Raw genomic sequence first — 19,225 nt, 5'->3', positions numbered from 1 at the left:
TTTTGTATTCACCTTCTTCCCCGTCCACGTGGCCGGGCACCCCTTACCCCCAGCCAGGTGGAACGCAGGGGAGGCTGCAGCTGAGTTCCACATCCTGCACTGTCCACGCGGGACTGTTTAAATTAACCCAAGTAAAATGAAATTAAACTTTTAGTTCCTTGGTTGCAGGAAGCACATTTCCAGGCTTCAGTCACTGTATGTGGCTGAAGCTACCTTATTTGACAGCTCAGAGTAGAGCCCTTCCACCACCGTGGAAAGTTCTGCAGGACAGTGCTGCTCTTGGCAAGCTGAGCCAGACTTGGGAACCCAGGGTGGAACAGGTGCAGAGCGGGAAACGGGAGAGTAGGTGAAAATCAGCACACTTAGTGGTGAAATCCCCTGGGAGGGAGTTGCCTGAAGTCAGATCATCCGGCAGTGAAGCTGTGAGGTGACGGGATGATGCAGTCTCAGGCGACTCTCCGGGTGCCTCAGTCGTCAGTGTGACCTGAAAGGAAAAAAAAAAAAAAGCAAAGGGGAAGGAGTTAGGGGAGAGGGAGGGAGGAAGAGGAAACAAACGGACTCGGAGGGAATGCCAGACACAGAAAAAAAACTTTTTAAAAAATTGGCATTACTATCCCTGGAGGTGTGAGGTGAAGACGGTGCTCTGTTGACCAGGAAAAGATGCTAGTCGGGAAGACCAGGGCGGAGAGTAGGAGTTAGACCTGATCAGGGAGGCCCAGTATCTGACTGAAGGACTTCCAGGAAGAGAAAGGAGAACAGAGTGGAAATGTTAAATGACAATAATGATGCAAGGCCGTCCCCCGGAGCTGGGGTGCGGGGCCTGCAGTGAGTGCAAGGGACCCACTGAAGCACTAGCCCCCCAGGCTGGGTCGGCCGCTGCGCAGGAAGGGCCTTGCAGCCTTCAGGGGAAGGTGGGCTCAGCAACCTATGGCTTTGGGACCTCTCGGTGTAATACCGGAGAAGAGCAGAGTTCAGAAGCTCGGAGGGAGTATGATTTTAGCCTGAAGTTCTATTCCTGGAGAGTTAACTGCTGTGAGGATGGGGTCACCGTTTTCAGACAGGCAGGACTCAAAATCTTGGACTCGTGAGCAGTTACTTGGGAAGTTCTTAGAGGATGTGCTTCAGCCAAATGAGTGAGTGGTCCAAACAGGAGAGCCACAGGGGCACCCCACAGGAGCAGCCCAGGCAGCACTGGGAGGATGGGTGCTGTGGGTAGGGCGGGCTGGTCGGCAGCTGGTGAGACCCATGAGCTCACCTGCCCGGCTGGCTATCTGGAAATACCGTTGACAGGGCTTACACACCAGTGGAGCAGCCCAGGCCTAAGTGGCTGGCGTGCACACAGGAAGCACGCTGGTGAGAGAGGTGGCGCCCGCTGCCGCCAGAAGGAATGTAGCCACACAAACAGTGCAAGAACGATGCCTCATGACACCTCGTGCTTTAGAACAAGCCTGCGAGACCCCGACTCATGCTTTGCTTTAAAATGAGTCTGAGAATCTCTAATTTTTTTTCTCTTGAAATAAGTTCTTGCAAGGACAAAGACTTCCAAATAATTTGTTGACTTGCAGGTGAATCCAGGGAGTCAGGTTAATTACAAACAGACTGACAAGGCCCCAGTTAGTGAGTGATGGGAGATGAGTGGTGAATCCGTCCTCCTGCAGTGATGTGCTGTATAAAAGTGAACAAACACGGCTCTTTATAACAGATGCTCTGAAAACGCACGTCCTGTACCAAACAACAAGGCACAGTTCTTAAAAGGGAACAACCACTGTTAGCATCAACTTTCAAAGGAGATCTTTGCCGTTTTCAACATACAGACTTGTTAGAAGCTTGATTTCCAGACCTCAAGTACAGAATGAACATAGCTATAGCTTAAATTTTGTCTTTTGAAGTCGTGGGTTATCAGTTGCCCTTCATTTTGTGTCCTCAAAGGCCTCGTGTTAACAGTAGACTCAGATATTGTTCTGAACCATCACTGATGGTTTCAGGCATACTTATTGCAATATTTGGGGCTTACAACAATGTCATTCCATAAATAACTTGTAATTCAACTAGATATTATAAGAAGTGGAAATTGGGACGATGGGAGAAGAGGAAGGGGAGAACTCAAAATTGTCAGTAGTCACCTGCAGTAAGAGGAAGTAAAATGCGTATCTGAATACTTTCAAAAATTAGTTACAGCCACATAAGCACAGCGTCTAGAAAGGTGAGAGCAGTTAGCAGAAGGAAGATGTGAATGTTAAAAGCGGCTGCCTTGCTGGGTGGGGAGGGGTGGCCTCACAGTGACCAGCCAGCGGCAGGGAGTGGCCCCCAGGAGGGTCTCCACTGAGGGGCTCTGTGCCTACCTCACATCCCTGTTGGTGTTTCAGTCTTGAGTGAAAGTCTGTCCAAGCAAAACTCTGATGTCAGAATTTTTTCTTCTGGGAGATAACTTGGAGGCACTTTGGCTCCTGGTTCCCTTTTCATGTCCAGGTGTTTTTCACCTGCGCTGGTCGATGGCAGGTAACGGCCCACCACTTCCTCCCTGAGTTGCTGCTGCCTGGATGGTCAGAGTGGATGGAGCCAGATCTAGACCCCACAGGCAGACCCCCTGGACTTGCCTTTTAAAACCAAGAATTTAACGCTACGTGGTTGCACGCGGGGTAAAGACCTCAACCTAAAAACTACATATTAGAAGTTACATGGTTGAAGAAACTTAAGGACCAAGCATTAAGCCCCGAAGTATACTTTCTGAACAAAATTCCATCTCAGCAGCAGATATTCAGACGACAGAGTTATTCTAGAGGGGATTTCATGGGTTTTCTTTGTACCCTTGTAGGTGGCGTTGGTGTTTCCGAACAGCAATCCGGTGGCGTTCATGGTGGCATTCTACGGGTGCCTCCTGGCAGGGCTGGTTCCTGTGCCCATAGAAGTGCCGCTGACGAGGAAGGTAGTTCAGGGGTGCAGCCGGCTCTCAAGTCCGGGGCCTCTGTCTCCTCACTCCAGGTGCTGTCTGGGGAGGGCAGGCGGGCCAGCCTCAGGGGCGCTCGGGCAGCCCCGTCTCCAGACCCTTGTTTACTGTCTTGCTGGTAAGAGGGGGTACTTAGAGCAGCCGTTGGGGGCTAGTGACCACCTCTGTGGATTCCCCGACAGAAACAAACGTTTTTCCTCCAGTGAATCGAATTTGGGATTTGATGAGATTTTGTGAAACTTTTTTTTCTCAAAACTGTTTATTGGTAACAGCTTTCATTTCTTGGGGATAAGTAAATCATTACACCGATGTGTCAGCTCATTTCCTGGTGATAGCTTTCAACATGCAAGACTGAAATTCTCTTGCATTTCTGTTTGTTGTTTAACAGCAAGCAACTTTCATTGCTGACAGACGATCGCGGTGGGTGCTGATGCTCTGGGTGGCTGCCACATTTTAGCTATAAATATCAGTAATCTGACTATTGAAAAATGTATTAGACTTGGCATGTATTTTAGAAAACCAGAGTTTCCTATTATAACCCAGTGTTCAGGCAATTGTTAACATGCGTGTTATTAGCAAGAGTACGCAAGAATCCCAGAAGTAAAGTTTGTGAGTAAAAGCAGTGTATCCCCAAGGATAATAATACACAATGAATGGATATTTGAGTAGAGATTCTTAGGAAAAAATAGACTTTGTTAAACTTGTTAGAAGAAAATGATAAAATGTTACAGAGGGACATATGTGAAAGAAGACATGACTAAAATGAAATGAGCATTTCTGTGTGGAAGTAAGTCAGTGTTAAAGGTCAGGTAATCAAATGAAATTTCAGTGCTATTTTTAATTATTTGGGGGTTTGTTAAAATGCTGCTGAATGTCATTTGAAGAAAAAAACTTTTGAGAAATGAGCCCATTACCCAGAACTTTATATGTCACAGCAAAAACGATACCTTTTTATTAAAAAAAAATCCTTTTATTAATAAAATTACATATCATTTTGAAAAAAATATAGTGTATTCTGATACAGGGCTAAGTTGCTGTAGAAGCTTTGTGAAGGGTGAAAACAGAGCTCTGCTCTGTGGCTGAGCCTCCTGCCGCCTCTGTCTCCCGTAGGATGCCGGCAGCCAGCAGGTCGGGTTTCTGCTGGGCAGCTGTGGCATCACCCTGGCCCTGACCACGGACGCTTGTCAGAAGGGCCTGCCCAAGGCCCAGACCGGAGAGGTGGCGACCTTCAAAGGTGGGCCCCACAGGCAGGGTGGCATGTGGCTGAGCCCTCTGTAAACGGGCGCTCAGACCCCCTTTCCAGCTGGTCGCTGGGTAGCGCGGAAGGGCCTTCAGCAGAAGTGAGGCCCTGTCTCGGGCCTTGGTGAACCTTGCGCCTCACGGCTCAGGGTCTAGACCTGTGCTGTTCAGTGTGGTAGCCACTGGCCGGCAGGCAGAAGTTAGTACAGGTTAAGGGGCGGAGGCGCGTCCTCGTGTCAGCAGCTCGAGCCGCGTGGAGGACGGCGGGGCCCTCTGACCGCACCTGCACCATGTCCCCTGCTTCCTTGCAGGCTGGCCCCCCCTCACCTGGCTGCTGGTGGATGGGAAGCACTTGACCAAGCCCCCCAGGGACTGGCTCCCGCCGGCCCGGGACTCAGGGACTGGGCCCGCCTACATCGAGGTAGGACCTTTGCTGGCCGGGACTTGTTCTGCGGGTGTCACTGCTGCCATGAGGGGCCACTGGCCACAGTTTCTACCGGCTTGTCCTCACCCCAGAGACGTGCAGGTTCCTATGGAGACTCTCGCAGGTCCTTCTGCTTTCATGCCTGCCAGTTCCCTCGCTGCCCCTGGGATGTGGCCTGGTGGGGGGCCTGGTGCACAGTCGCCCTCAGCACCTGCCCAGGTTGGGCCCCACCACAGCCAAGTTTGTCACCTTGGGGGCCCCAGTGTGAAGTGCACTCAGCCGAACAGGTGGTTAGTGAGGGAGGTGCCACCTCAGCCTCCAGAAATGTCACCTCATGAGCTTGTTTCTGAAATCTTTCAGTATAAAACCAGCAAGGAAGGCAGCACGGTGGGGGTCGCAGTGCCCCACGCGTCCCTGCTGGCACAGTGCCGGGCCCTGACCCAAGCTTGCGGCTTCTCGGAAGGTAAGGGCACATGGGCGGCTCTGCAGCCGTGCACAGGGCACCTGGACACTGACCGTGTGGGAGCCAGCCCCATGTGGCATCTGCTGTTCAGTCCAGGTCGTGCAGCAGCCTGGGTACTTGGGGCCCCTGCTCCCCTGGACAGGGGGGGTTAGGGTGATCTGTTGACCTAACAGGGTGAAACCCGCTTCCCTCCCGCTGCCCGGGGCCCAGTGGGCTGCTCCCAGCACATTGCGTTTTCCCGTCAAGACACACTTACTCTAACTGTTCGCCGTGACTGGCGTTGGCTTAAGCTGTCGTGCACGTGGGTGTGCCAGCAGAACCTCCTTGGAAGGAGCCTGTCTCTTAGTAATGCACAGTAGCTCCCCGTTTACCGTGGAGTACCAGGTGCGCAGCGTGGGGAACTTTACTTCTTCCCGTTGAAATACTGGAATTGGACAAAACAAGAAAGTGAATTGAATGGTATGTTTAAGATGTAAAATACCAGTGTATAAAAGCAAGGGGTAGCTGAAGGCACAGCTGAAGACTTCAGTGGACGTTTGGAAAATGATTGTAGGTACACTGAAGGGCCTACAGAATGTTTCAACAGTTCTGTCAACTAAAAGTCCCGGCCTTACGTCCATCACCTACAATTGGGGCTCTTTAGCCAACAAGGGGGCACATGTGCAGCACTCCTGTTCGCAGTGCAGCAGCATTCCTGGCACACGATCACACTGCCTCCTTCACCTCTGGTGTTTCTCCCGTGGGTGCACCTAGCAGCCCTAGGCTCTGTCCTCAGCCCCAAGTGGGGCCTGGAGCCGGGTCCCACCGAGAGCACAGCTGGAGCACTAAGCTCAGGGCGCACTGAGGGGCAGCCCTGGGACTGCCCTCCACTCCTGCTCCCTGAAAGGCGTCCATCACATGCCCATCACATTCGGGAGAGGGAAGGGGCAAGAGGGAAGCAGCAGCTCTGAAGGGAAGTGACACAGGAGCATGTGACGTGTCCTGGGAGTGCTGGATGACGGCCTCGGTGCTGCAGGAAGTGAGGGGTGTGGGCGTCGGGCTGAGCAGGGCAACCACCAGCCGCCCCGAGCCTCACATCACATGGGCTGTGCTCGCCTCACACGGGCTCTGAGGCTTGTCTGGGTTTTCAGATCAGTGGTTGGCATACTGCTCTGCTTTCATCCACACATGACCTTCTACTTTTATGTCTTTCCAGTAATTTGAGTAGATAACCAGGATTACTGACACCTGTTGCATGGTGTTTGGAAATGCTGTTTGTGTTTCCTAAGTCTTGGTTGATGATGTGATCACCTCAGAGTTTCTCTGAAAACGCACGTGACTTGTGAAGACGGTCCCTCAGCGGTTTAACCATCTCTGTCCACTTTCAGCTGAAACATTAACAAATGTGCTGGATTTCAAAAGGGACGCTGGCCTGTGGCATGGAGTGTTAACAGTGAGTGTCGCTCGCGTTGTGGTCTGGTTGTTGGGACATTTCATGATGGGGGCACCAAACCCCATGTTTAGGTGATGTGACTAACCCTTGAAGTGTCTCTGACTGCACTGTCCCTGTGGGCAGAGCACTGGGGCTCCCTCCTCCCTTCCTGGTGGGGCTGGTGCCCCGCCCTTGACAGCCTGTCTCTTTGCAGAGCGTCCTGAACAGGATGCACGTGGTCAGCATCCCGTACGCGCTGATGAAGGCAAACCCGCTCTCCTGGATTCAGAAAGTGTGTGCATATAAAGGTAACAGGATGTCGTACCATCACTTGGTTTCCCCTGCATTAGAGAAGCCTCTCTGAATTGACCTTCAGTGATGAAGAAAAGATAAAGCAGGCGTGAGCGGTGGAGCCCCATCCACCAGCCTGTCGTGGCTCGACTCCCCCATCCACGCTGGTCCTGACTCCCGGTGCCAGCTGCAGGCTGTCCTGCAAGCAAGGCTGGAGGGGCCTTGGGGAGAACAGCTCTTTTCTACAGGGGCCACGGATTTCTTCCTAATTGTGTTTTCTCACACAAATGCTCCTAATTCTTCGTACCTCAGATGGTTCTAATTTTAAGTTAGGGCTTTGCAAGACACCAGTAGCAAAGCTGTTTGTTCAGATGAAGTTTATGACATAGAGCGATGGGTCTGCCCCGAGGGCCTCACCCTGCCGTGCTGTCCAGCTTTGGTCAGTCACGGTGCTTCCTGAGCACAGCCACACCTGCGGAGCACGGGGGCTGGGCCTCTTCCGTCTTCTCACTGACTTGTCCTGGGTGCCCGTGTGGGCTTTCGACCTACGTTCTTTCTGAGTGTGGGTGCTCTGTAGTGTGTTTGGAATCGTCCCCAGTGGGACAGTCTCTGCTTATCCTGTTTAACAGAGGAAGACTGAAGCCTCCTGGGGACATTTGGTAGGTGCTGCCCACTTGTGAGAGGCCCAGTCTGCCCATTCGCACCCTGGGTCCTCCCTGCCCACCCCACATGCCCCCAGGGCTCTGGTAGCTGATGGGCCGACCATACAGCTGCGAGCGGCTATGAGAGTCGGGAACTCCGGGAGGGGCAGCACAAGACAGAAGAGAGTCTGGGAGTCAGAGTTGAAAGTGAGCTTATTGTCCCTGCGTTACACCTCAGAGCTGGTTTTCAGTTAAAACAGGATGGGGTGGGTTAAGCCGCCTGTGAGGCTCGGCTGCAGAGACTGTGTGTCCTGAAGAAGCCGCATCTCTGCTCTTGTGTGCTGCCTGCGCACCTGTGCATCTGCTCCCTGTGACCCAGGCCCATCCCCATTCTCTGCAGCTCGGGCCGCACTGGTGAAGTCCCGTGACATGCACTGGTCTCTGCTGGCTCAGCGCGGTCAGAGGGACGTTAGCCTCAGCTCCCTGCGCATGCTGATTGTGGCCGACGGCGCGAACCCCTGTGAGTGAGCCCCGCGGGTCCTGCAGGCCTGGAGCCTCCAGAGGGACAGGGCCGCAGTGTCATGTGAATATAGACGCGTGACTCACGAGTGTGCCTCGGGCATGTTTGTCAGGCCCTGCATTTGAAATGGTTCTGACCCAGCTGACCAGGGTGTAGATACAGACAAGGAGCCTCCTTTGAGTTCCTGCCCTGTGGCCTTGCGCCCACCACACTGGTCAGACCACTCTGAGTGCCTGGCCGCCCCGCGTCCTCCTGGCCGGCGCCCCAGGCTCTGCACGGGGTCTGAGTGTAGCTGCTTGTGGTCCAGGGCCTGCTCAGGGCATCCTCGGGAGCCTTGGTTCACCTTTGGTGGGATTTTCCCACAGCAGAACCCTTGACTGGGTGGGTGGGAGTTGTTTCACTGATTTAACAACTGTGTGTCACTGTTCATGCATCGAAACTGCCCTGGACCAGAGGCCGCCTTCCATCTGATCCCCTTCCAGTGTGGCCCTGATCCCCCTGGGCTCCTAGGAAGCCCGTCGCTTGGGAGGGCACCCTGCCTTCTAGCAGCCCATCCACACTTAAACAGGGCCCCTTGTCCTGCTTCCAAAATCCTGCAGAACTGCTGGCTGCTCTGCATCTGTACCCACACCCTCAGCGCAGCCCACCAGCTGCCAGGGGGCCCCTCCCCAGGCCGGCCCCCCACAGACCTCAGACCCCTGCCATGCAGCGTGCCCATCGTTACCTGTAGCGTTGAGTGGTCTGGATTATCCTGTTTGTCCTCTGGTGTGCCCCATGCCCAGCGGAGGCTGGACACAAGGACCTGTGACAGGTCCTCTCCTCTCCTGGGGCCTCGCTGCAGCAAAGGGCTGCAGGTCGTGGTGCAGCCCTGGGGGCCAGTGGGTGCAGGGCTGTGCTGATTCAGGCCCTTAGCAGCCAGCACCTAGCCTCATGGGAGCTGAGTTTTCATATCCCTGGCACCTTGACTGAGGCCACTTGGCAGACTGTGCAGCTCTGAGGCTTGTCTGGGGGAGGGTGGGCATGTGCACCTGGGCCTGTGCTGTGAAAGGTTCAGCTCTAGCTCCGTAAATGCCCTCGGTCACCTCCCACTTAGCAGACCTACGAGGAGATGCGGTGGGGCTGGCCCTGCGTAGATCTCAGACACAACACAGGGGTTTCTTTACTGGTGATTTGAAAATGCATCTCGTTTCTTGTGGAAACAGCCCCACCCCCTCCCCACAAGACTTTGCTGGGATACCTGTGAGGTGGAAGGGGTGCCACCTCCAGGCTTGGTATCGGGCATCCTTCCAAGCTGTGTGCCCGTCAGCCTTCCACTTACCTCGTGTCCCCCTCTCTGTTTCACGCAGGGTCCATATCCTCCTGTGACGCATTCCTCAACGTCTTCCAGTCCAGAGGACTGAGGCCAGAGGTCATCTGTCCTTGTGCCAGTTCTCCGGAGGCACTCACAGTTGCCATCCGCAGGTAGCTGACCACTTGCTCTGTCTTGGAGACACTTAACACTTCCTCATTCAGCTGAATCACCTGTGGTAGCAAATTTGGATCATTTGTTCCTGAGCAGTAGAAATCGTGAGCAGTGCTCGCCCCAGGCGGGTCTCCCAGGCCCGTCTGCACTGCGGTGGGGCAGCCCTGGGCAGGTGCCACACTCCACACCGTGTTGGCTGCACACCCCACACCAGCCTGGGTTTGTGGCGTGAGCTGGATAGCAGTTCCCTGGGCGATAATGTCTAGATTCTTGCGACACACAGGCTGTTTTCCCGTGTGCTTCTCAGGTCAGGAAGGCTTGTGTCCCACAGGGAACATTGCAGCCCAGGACTCGCCCCTGTTCTAAGGTGGGGTGGCCAGCATCCAATGCCCATCAGCCGTGGATGGGGGTCCATACCTGCAGAACCCTTAACCTCCGCAGAGAAGTTGCCGGGCCCCACCGCTCCCAGGCTGTGTTCTCTTTGTGCTCCTCTGTTTGAAGGTGGACAGCGGGGTTGGGAGGCCTCGGAGGGCAGCCTCGTGCTCCTTGCTCACCCCCGTATTGCTCCCCAGGCCCCCGCAGTAGTGCCCTCTGCTCGCCTTCCTGCCCGGGTCACCTCTGTGCCCAGCTCATCCCATCCTGGGGTAGAGGGTAGCTGAGGTGACTTCGTGTTGACTTTCTACCCTCAATTCAGTTGTTAGAAAATTAGTCTCAGGTGTAGTCTTGTGTTACGTTCATGTATTTGTAAATAGTAGTAAGTAATCCTAAAATTTCAATAATGAATAGCACTCAAAAGAACATCTGTATCCTTCACAGACCATAAGGCATTTTCATTCCTTCATCTGTGGTGCTTTCTTTTGCTTGACAGCGTAAGTTTTTCTCACTGGAGACTATACAACACCCCAGTTAGTGCTGATGTGTAACAAGCCACACCCAAGCTCGGTGCCTGGAAACGGCAGCAGTTACTTTATTTCCTCTCATGCCCTCCGCGGTCAGGCCTTGGAGGGGCTGCACTGGGCAGTTCTGGCTTGCAGTTGGATGGGCTCCGGGCTGATGGGGCTGGGTAGCTGCCACCGTCCTCCCTGTGTGCAGTCTCAGGCCAGACTCCAGCCTCGGGGTGCCCGTCTGTTAATCCGGTTCTGTTTCCAGGCCACCCGACCTGGGAGGCCCTCCTCCCAGAAGAGCTGTGCTGTCCATGAGCGGCCTCAGTCACGGGGTGATCAGGGTGGATGCAGAAGAGAAGCTGTCGGTCCTGACTGTTCAGGACGTCGGTCAGGTGATGCCGGGAGGTAAGGTTGCAGCTGGAGAGCTTCTTGTCCTGTGGCCGAGTGACCCACCACGACTCAGGAAGTGCACGGATCCTGCGCATGTTAAAGTGGTTCCACGTGGAAACTGGGATGTTAATTTGTAACATATTTTTTTCAGTTTTTGCCTCCCTTTATATCAAGTTTAAAGTTGTGCTAAAGTACTGTGGGATGTGTTTCTGGCCTGTGAACCAGCCCTGGTTCTCTGGTGTTTGGGAGACAGTGACGGAGCTTGCAGGGCGCCAGGCCGTCTTCATGCCTCACCCACGTCTGCCGATGACCCATTTCTTAGGCTGCCTCGTATGTCCGAGCAAGGACGTCTTAAGTGAGTGGCCTGGCACTGAAGACTCCCAGGAGCGCCAGTGGTTCCAGAAGGGCCCCGCGGGCCTGAAGGATGCCCGCGCTGTGGGCTTTCTGCCTCCTGCGGCAGTGAGTGAGGCAGGGTGAGGGCGCCATCTCCCTGCAGATCTCCCGTGGGTGCTTGCACACGTGGTAACATGCGTGCAGTGTCATGGGGAGAAGGAGGAGCAGAGCCCGGCCTGGGAGGCCCCGTGGCAGTTGTGAGTGGGGTGTGCCCTGCTTGCTATGTGCTCTGAGGTACCCTCTCCCCATGGTGACCCCACGGCAGCTCCAGCTCCCCTCCTACCCACGCTGGCCCTGCTGGGGTCCCAGCTGCTGTCTGGACCCACCAGATGACCTCCGGAGGCCGGCTTCCTGCTCTGCATCGGTCTCCCCGCCCAGCACTGCCAGTGGTGCAGGCTCCCAGGCCCTGGCCCTGTGTCTGCAGCCCTGCCTCCCCCAGGTGCTCGTGGACACCGCGTAATCCCAGGTCAGGGACAGGGCAGGAACCAGAGGGACGGCCTCAGGTCGGCTGTCTGACTCTGTGTGTGTGCAGAGGTCACGACACTTAGAACAAGACTGGACATTCACATTTATTTCTAGCTCCACTTTTTTAGAAACATGAGTTCTCTTTTTTTCCCTTTGTGTAAGTCTACCAAAAATAAGGACTCATCAGTTATGAAGAATGAACATGAGGATGAACATTTTAAGAAGAATAAAGAACGGGGTCTAATTCTTAGTTATCAGGAGGAGAGCACAGTATTTCTTTAAAAGATTGTTGGAATATTATAACAGGTGATTCTTTTGAATGAAACTAAGGACTTTCATAGTAGAGCTCATTTAATTTTTTCCATAAACGTGTGTGTGTGTGTGTGTGTGCGTGTACATGGTCCCCTGGGCATGTGTGTGTGCACGTGCTCTCCTGGGGGCGGGGTGTGTGTGTGCGCGTGTGCACATGGTCCCCTGAGGGGATGTGTGTGCACGTACTTTCCGGGAGTGGGGGGTGTGCATGTGCTCCCCTGGGGGTGTGTGTGTGTGTGTGTGCACGTGCTCTCCTGGGGGTGTGTGTGTGTGTGTGTGCACGTGGTCCCCTGGGCATGTGTGTGTGTACCTGCTCCCGAGTGTGCGTCTGTTTGCCGGGCAGTGCAGACCTGACCTAGTGTCTTGTTTTGTCAGATGCACTGCCTCCCGCTGTGTCAGCCCCAGGGTGTGTGATATCACGATATGCAGGGTTGGTGGGTTCTGTCTGATTGTGACTCAGGTGGGGTCTCTGTTTTGTGTGAGTGCACGTGAGCATGTGTATCTGGGAGCAGGTGCACTGTAGCCCCACCCTCCACTCACCACCCCTCTGACCCTCTGCTGAAGCTTCCATCTGAGTTGCAAGTCCTCAGACACAGCTGACTGGTTGCCCTCATCCTCTTTCCTCGCTGCGTCTCTGAGACAGAACTCACCAGGAAACCTCAGGCAGAGGCGAGGGAAGGAGTGCGCCCAGGACTGCAGGTTGTTCCGTTCGTCCCTGAGGGTCTGAGTTCTGTTTAAGGGCCACTGTGCGTTCTGGTGTGTGTGTTGCTCTTGTCAGGGCCTTTCTGGATGCCTGCTCTGTGGCCCGGCAGGTGGCCATGGCTGTAGTGACCAGATGGGCAAGGTCCCCGGAGCTGAGAGGCGGGGCCGCAGGCAGCAGCATCCGTCGGGGTGCTGCTTGGTGAAGACAGAAGGGGCTATGGGAGGGGCCGCAGCAAGGCCTGCGTGATGGGACTAGCCCACGGCCCGGAGAGGGGTCCACCAGGCTCCGGGGCGGGAGTTGGCCTCGAAGGCAATGGTGTGAGGCAGGGGCCATCTCCCGGGGGTTCAGGAGGGCGTGCAGGGGGGGGCCATGGAGTCTGCGTGTCTGAGGGCCCTTCCCGGCCGCCGTGGTTCCTGTGTGGAGGAGGCTTCCTCCACGGACCATATGAGACACACAGGCTGTGACGTATCTGTGCCATGAAACACACAAAACGTTTCTGCTCTGCAGACACCGAGCGAGCAGATCGTTGTGAATGAGCCTTCTAAACGCATTCTTCATGACTTTGAGGGTTTTCTCTTTCTAGCTAATGTCTGTGTTGTGAAGGTGGAAGGTACCCCTTATCTTTGTAAAACTGATGAAGTTGGAGAAATATGTGTCAACTCCAGTGCAACTGCTACAGCGTACTACGGTCTGCTTGGAATCACGAAGAACGTCTTTGAGGTCCGTACCTCGTTCCGACCTTTGTATTGGAATCAAGTTTGCAGCAGCAGTGCAGGGGGTAGGCGAGGTGTGTGGGGAGAGTGCAGCCCTCTGCCTCCGTGGTGCCCACACTGCCGCGTCAGCGCTAAGCAGGTGCCCTCAGGCCTGGCGGATTGAGGTTGGCCCAGGGCAGCTGGCACTCTGTGTGCTGGAGTTGGGTTGTCCAGAGAGCCCAGCACGCGCCCATTCCTCTGGGCCAGGCGCAGGGATCGGGGGGAGGCGCATAGGCCGTGAGGGCCGTGCAGGGCCCAGGTGCCCAGCGGGTCTCGCAGTGGGCAGGGACTCTGGCCCCGCGGAGCCTCTTCCCCACCAGGGCAGCGGGTGACAACCCATCTGAGGGGCCATACCCAGTGCAGGCAGCGCCTGTCTGCCTGCCAGTTGACTGATTCCCCACGGACCACGGCTGACCTCAGCCCCCCAACTCTGTGCAGACGGTCCCGGTGACTGCTGGGGGAGCACCCGTCTCCGACAGGCCTTTCACCAGGACGGGGCTGCTGGGCTTCATTGGGCCTGTGAGTATGTCCCGCTGCCAGGACCCGGGCCTCCAGTTGGGCACACGGCCGGGGGAGGGGTGCTGCCTGCATCCAGTGGCATCTGGAGACCCGGGATGCAGTTCTTTCAGACACCACTGATGCGAGTTTGGGATCCTGGCCCTTGGCCCAGCAGCATTAGGTCCTTTACAGACCTCACCCACAGCTGTAGTCCATATTCCCACCCCTGACCCTTCTTGTGCTGACCCCTTCCCTGGGTGCCCCCTTGCTCCCACTCCACCCCACCAGGCTGTCAGACCCCTTCACCATGGTCGCCCCGCCCTGGGTTTCCCCATCCCCGTCGCCGAGTCTCTAGGTCTCCATGTGCCATGAGCGCCTGCAGCAGGGTCTGAGCCCTGACCTCACCCTTGTCCTCAGGATGACCTGGTCTTTGTCGTGGGCAAGCTGGACGGGCTGATGGTGGTGGGAGTTCGCAGACACAATGCAGACGACATTGTAGCCACCGCGCTGGCCGTGGAGCCCATGAAGTTTGTCTACAGAGGCAGGTGATGCCCTGCGGGTCCCCGTGCTGCGCCTTTAGACTCTCCTCTGCTGAACATTCAGGAGGTCTCCTGTGGTGGAAGGACAGCCCAGTGATATGAATACACTAAGCATTTCTGTTCGTCAGAGAAACTTCACAAAGAAAAGGGTGGTATTTGGAGGAAGGATGCCAGAATCGGTGTCCTCAGTGTCCACAGAGCTCAGCTGGTTCCTTAGGAGGGTGAGATTCAAAGCTGAGACCAGGCACAGATGCCACGGAATGAGTGGTATGGCGAGGGCAGGCGCTGCCCAGCATCCCGATACCCAGGGGTGCGGCTGGGACAGAGAGCACCCTCTTCTCTGAAGTCACCAAGGTTTAACGAGACCTTGCTCCTGGGCCACCTTTTCTGAACATGGTCGGCAAGCACTTTGAAGTTTCTAATTTCCGTAGAGCAAATAAAGGGGCCCCTGGCCTAGGCCCCGGGGCGGCTGGAGTGAGGAGGGGGCCCTGTCCAGCTGGTCTGGCTGCAAAGCTCTTTGTCCTGGAGGGAGTAGCTCCTCCTCCTAGTTGGTCCACTCGGCCGACTGCGTTTCTTAAATTTATTTTTCTTAAGGGGGTGCTTTTATTGCTCAGACCAGGGTGCCTGGGAGCTTGTCCGGAGCCTTCCTTAGAGTATACCTTAAAGAAACCAGGGAATTTGGCCCGTGGTGGGTCAGCACAGTCAGGGTGAGGGTGTGGATGGCTGTTCAGGAGAAGCTAGCCGGCAGGCCTGCGGTGTGAACCCTGCAGCCTGGATTGGGGGCGTGGGACTCAGCAGAAACCGGGGCACTGTTGGCGCAGGTGTCCACTGGGGACTGCCTCCTCACCTGGCCACCAGAACAAATAGCACCTGGGGGTGAAGGGCTCTCCTTGATGAGGCAGTTAGGGTGGGGACGGGAGGCTCCACCAGGGAGGAGCTGTGCACAGGAAGTGGAGCCTGCCTCACAGCAGGAAGTAATACCAGACGTCGTGGTAACAAGACGGTCATTTCATAGATGGAGTGAGCGTAGGGCAGACAGCGGGAAAGTGAGCTGGTTCTCTGGGAAGCCAGGCTGAGACGCTACTGCGGAAGTAAAGCAGCAGAGTAACAGACGGAGTAAGAGAAGTGGGCGAGAAGGGCTGGCACCCAGACAGCAGACCCAGAGAGGAGGGTCCGCAGGGTGGGGCCTCCCAGCCTCATACCCCTGCTGGGAGGATGCAGCGCAAGAACGTTTTTAGGTTTTCAAAGGAACTTCTAGACTTTATGTCCGCCCCAAATTGTCACTTGACAATGCAGTTGTAATAAAGATGCTTTGGGTGTGTTAAGTTTCAGAAGTTTTGTCACAGGAAACTGTTTTTGTGAGAACACTTTCAGGTGAGGTACTAAGAGGAACAAGATGTATGAAAGTAAGGAAGTTTTAATACTGGGTGAAGTGCTGCATAAAAGCGTGGTGCACGTGCAGGCCTGTCCCCGCGCGCAAGGGGTGCGCCTGACAGCCCAGGGCTGGACCAGCAGACGTGCAGGCTGGTTGGGGACACAGTGCTCGACTTTTGTGGGCGGGGGCAGCGCAGAGTCTAAGGGAGGAAGGGAGATGGTGGAGGAACAGGTCCGCTTCCCTGTCACAGACACAGCAGATCCGCTCACTGGGAGAGAATCAGTTGGACTGAAAATGTGTAGTAACTAGAACCTCTCCACGAAGATTCTTGCACAAAGAGGCGTCTTGGGAAAGAGGGGGTGTCCCTTTGCAGGACACCAGCTGCTTCCCCACCTCTTCCTTCTGTTTAGCATTGGTGGGGAAGTGGGGCGCAGAGCTGCATGGCTGCCCACCAGCCCACGGCTTCATGACACGAGGCATCTGCGCCTGGGCTGCCTGGGCGCCATCCCTATCCCCAGGGTGGCGGTGTTCTCTGTGCCGGTGCTGCGCGAAGACCGGATTGTGCTGGTGGCAGAGCAGCGGCCCGATGCCTCTGAGGAGGACAGCTTCCGGTGGATGAGCCGCGTGCTGCAGGTGCGGGGCGGGGATGGAGGTGCTGCCCAGGGCCCCTGTGCCGCCCCTCCAGCTTGTGGGGAGGTCAGATGTGTGGCCTGGGCCCTGTTACTGCCGTCACGCCCCCGTCCCACCCCACCCTTGGTCCCCGGAGCTGTGTGCTGCCCCTCCTGCCCTTCCTTCACATCCTGAACCCTGAACCAGTCTCTACACGTTCTCCTGGGCGGGGCGGGATGAGATTCAGGTCCAGGGAGGAGCACAAACCTTGGACTTGCCTCTTGGGGAGGATCTACTAGCCAACCTTCCTGAATGTAACCCACACGCACAGTGAGCTGGTTTTCAAGTGCGTGGGGTGGCAGGTCTGACAGATGGGTCACCCAGTAGTGGCCGGAAGAGCACCCCACCCCCAACGCACCGCTGGTCTGTAGGTAGGCTGCCGCTCCCCGTGGTGGTGGGTGGACCCGTGGCCCTTTCCCCTATGGCCAAGCTGTGTTCCTTTGCTTTTCTGTTCCCGTCTTGGTGGACAGTGGGGTAAATTTCTGGCAGTGGGGGTAAAGCTTCTGTGGACAAGCGATGAAGTCCAGTCTTGGCCTCTTTTCAGAGAAGCCCCTGCTGTCCCAACATGTGCAGGTCGTTTGTGGAGGGTGCAGGGCCCCATCCTCCCTAGAGGGGACCTGTCTGAGGCGGCTGAGGTCCAGCGGGCACGGGTTCGCCCTGTCAGCGAGGCCAGGCCTGAGCTTCAGAGATCACTTTTCTAATATTTACTTTTGTTTTTAATAAAAATGTTAGTGTTTTATTGTGGAATATTTCTGATGAACTAAACATAAGAAGAAGAGTGTAACAGCTCCCGCATTTCCTGCCTCCTGCTTCACTGGCTACCAGGCCAGGTCCTGCCTGCACCCCACCTGCCCCTCCTTCTCCCTCAGGAGTGTTCTGAAACAAGTCCCAACACCACAGGTTTTATCTGCAAATTGTAGTATCTGTTTCTTTAAAAAAGAAATACCAGTGTCACATCTTAAAACAATAACTTTTTAAAAATTTTAAGGTATAATTGACACTATATTAGTTTCAGGTGTAACAATGATCAGATGTCTGTTCTACACTGAAATAATCACAGTAAGTCTAGTTAACATCCATCAACACACGTTATAGAATTTTTTTCTTGCGATGAAAACTTCTAAGATCTACTCTGAGCAGCTTTCAAGTACGCAATACAGTAGTATTAACTGTGGTCATCCTGCTGTATATCACAACTCCAGAATTCATTCATCTCATAACTGGACATCATGCCTTTTGACCCCTTCACCCATTTCTCCCACCTCCAGTCCAGCCTCTGGCAGCTACCAGTCTGTTCTGTCTGTGAGCTGTTTCTTGGTTTTTAGATTCCGCATGTGAGAGATCATATGGTATTTGTCTTTCTCCATCTGATTTACGTCACTTTGCATAATGTCCTCAAGTTTCATCCATGTTGTTGTGAACGGCAACCTTTTATTCTTCTTTATGGCTGAGAAGTATTCCCTTGTATAAATATACCACATTTTCTTTATCCAGTTATCTGTTGATGGACACTTAGGTGGTTCTGTACCTTGGCAGTTGTGAATAACACTGTAATGAACATTGGGGTGCATGTGTTTTTTTGAGTTAGTGTTTTCATTTTGTTTGGATAAATACCAAGAAACAGAATTGCTGGGTCATATGGTGGTTCTATTTTCAGTTGTTTAAGGTACTGCCATATTGTTTCCACAGCGGCTGCACCAGTTTACACTCCCACCATCAGTGCATGAGGGTTCCTGCTTCTCCGCATCCTCACTGACACTTGTTATTTCTTGTCTTTTTAATGATGGCCCTTCTGACAGGTGTGAGGTCCACCTCATGGTGGTTTTGATGTCCCTGATGATTACTGATGTTGAGCATCTTGTCCTGTGTCTGTTGGCCATCTGTATGTCTTCTTTGGAAAAATATTCGGGTCTTCTGCCCATTTTTAATTGCTTTATTTAGGTTTTTTTGCTATTGAGTTGTATGAGTTTATAGATGTATAATATGCAAATATTTTCTCTCATTGGGTATGTTGCCTTTTCATTTTGCTGATGGTTTCCTTTGCTGTGCAGGAGCCTTTTGGTTTGATGTTGTCCCACTTGCCTACTTTTGCTTTTGTTGCCTTTGCTTTTGGGATCAAATCCAAAACATTATCACCAAGACTAATGTCAAGGAGTTTACCATAGCCTGTGTTTTCGTCTAGGAGTTTTATGGTTTCAGGTCTTACATTAAGTCTTTATTTTGAGTTAGTTTTTGTGTGGTGTCAGATGGTGTTCACTGTTGTACTTTTGTGTGTGGCTGTCCAGTTTTCCCAACACCATTTATTGAGCTGTCTTTCACTGTTGTATGTTTTTGCCTCCTTTGTTGTAAATTAAGTGACACATATATGTGGGTTCATTTCTGGACTCTCCATTCTGCTCCATTGATCTGTGCATCTGTTTTTGTGCCAGTACCACAAATTTGATTACTGTAGCTTTCAGATTTTGATTACTGTAGTTTTATGTTTTGATTACTGTAGTTTATGATGCTTGAACTCAGGGAGCATGATACCTCCAGCTTTGTACTTCTTCCTCCAGATTGCTTTGACAATTCAGGGTCTTTTGTGGTTCCCTACAAATGTTAGGATTGTTTGTTCAATTTTTGTGAAAAATGTCATGGGTATTTTGATAGGGATTGCATTAAATCTGCAGATGGCTTTGGGTAATATGGACATTTTAACAATACTAATTCTGCATCAAAAAGAATAAAATATTTAGGAATAAACTTACCTAAGGAGACAAGAGACCTGTACTCTGAAAACCATAAGATGCTGATGAAAGAAATCGAAGATGACACAAACGGATGGAAAGATACACTGTTCTCTTGGAT

At 53.7% G+C, this 19,225-nt stretch overlaps 1 protein-coding gene and 1 long non-coding RNA gene across 17 annotated transcripts in view; one reads left to right on the top strand and one right to left on the bottom strand.

The window, feature by feature from the left end:
* The window catches only part of DIP2A (disco interacting protein 2 homolog A), an 84,941-nt gene that overhangs the window by 41,184 nt on the left and 24,532 nt on the right, over nt 1-19,225 (top strand). For 15 of the 16 annotated variants that reach the window (XM_074373704.1, XM_074373659.1, XM_074373619.1 and 12 more), the window contains 13 exons: nt 2,816-2,926; nt 4,058-4,181; nt 4,498-4,607; nt 4,971-5,073; nt 6,441-6,505; nt 6,699-6,792; nt 7,817-7,936; nt 9,283-9,397; nt 10,548-10,687; nt 13,129-13,265; nt 13,736-13,816; nt 14,213-14,340; nt 16,228-16,342. In XM_074373704.1, coding sequence (XP_074229805.1) covers nt 2,816-2,926; nt 4,058-4,181; nt 4,498-4,607; nt 4,971-5,073; nt 6,441-6,505; nt 6,699-6,792; nt 7,817-7,936; nt 9,283-9,397; nt 10,548-10,687; nt 13,129-13,265; nt 13,736-13,816; nt 14,213-14,340; nt 16,228-16,342 — 1,443 coding nt within the window. Of the gene's footprint in view, nt 1-2,815; nt 2,927-4,057; nt 4,182-4,497; nt 4,608-4,970; nt 5,074-6,440; nt 6,506-6,698; nt 6,793-7,816; nt 7,937-9,282; nt 9,398-10,547; nt 10,688-13,128; nt 13,266-13,735; nt 13,817-14,212; nt 14,345-16,227; nt 16,343-19,225 lie in introns of those variants that run through there. The other variant, XM_074374278.1, reaches the window with a different exon arrangement.
* LOC141579388 (uncharacterized) lies at nt 218-8,797 on the bottom strand. The gene is made up of 3 exons (XR_012510612.1): nt 8,661-8,797; nt 5,330-5,497; nt 218-484 (listed from the first exon to the last, which is right to left on the bottom strand). It is a non-coding gene; the product is annotated as an uncharacterized LOC141579388 (long non-coding RNA).

This window comes from Camelus bactrianus, chromosome 1, assembly GCF_048773025.1.
Source record: "Camelus bactrianus isolate YW-2024 breed Bactrian camel chromosome 1, ASM4877302v1, whole genome shotgun sequence".
Classification (NCBI taxonomy): domain Eukaryota; kingdom Metazoa; phylum Chordata; class Mammalia; order Artiodactyla; family Camelidae; genus Camelus; species Camelus bactrianus.
The sequence above is the reverse complement of the archived record's forward strand: the minus strand, read 5'-3'. Positions and strand labels throughout refer to the sequence as shown.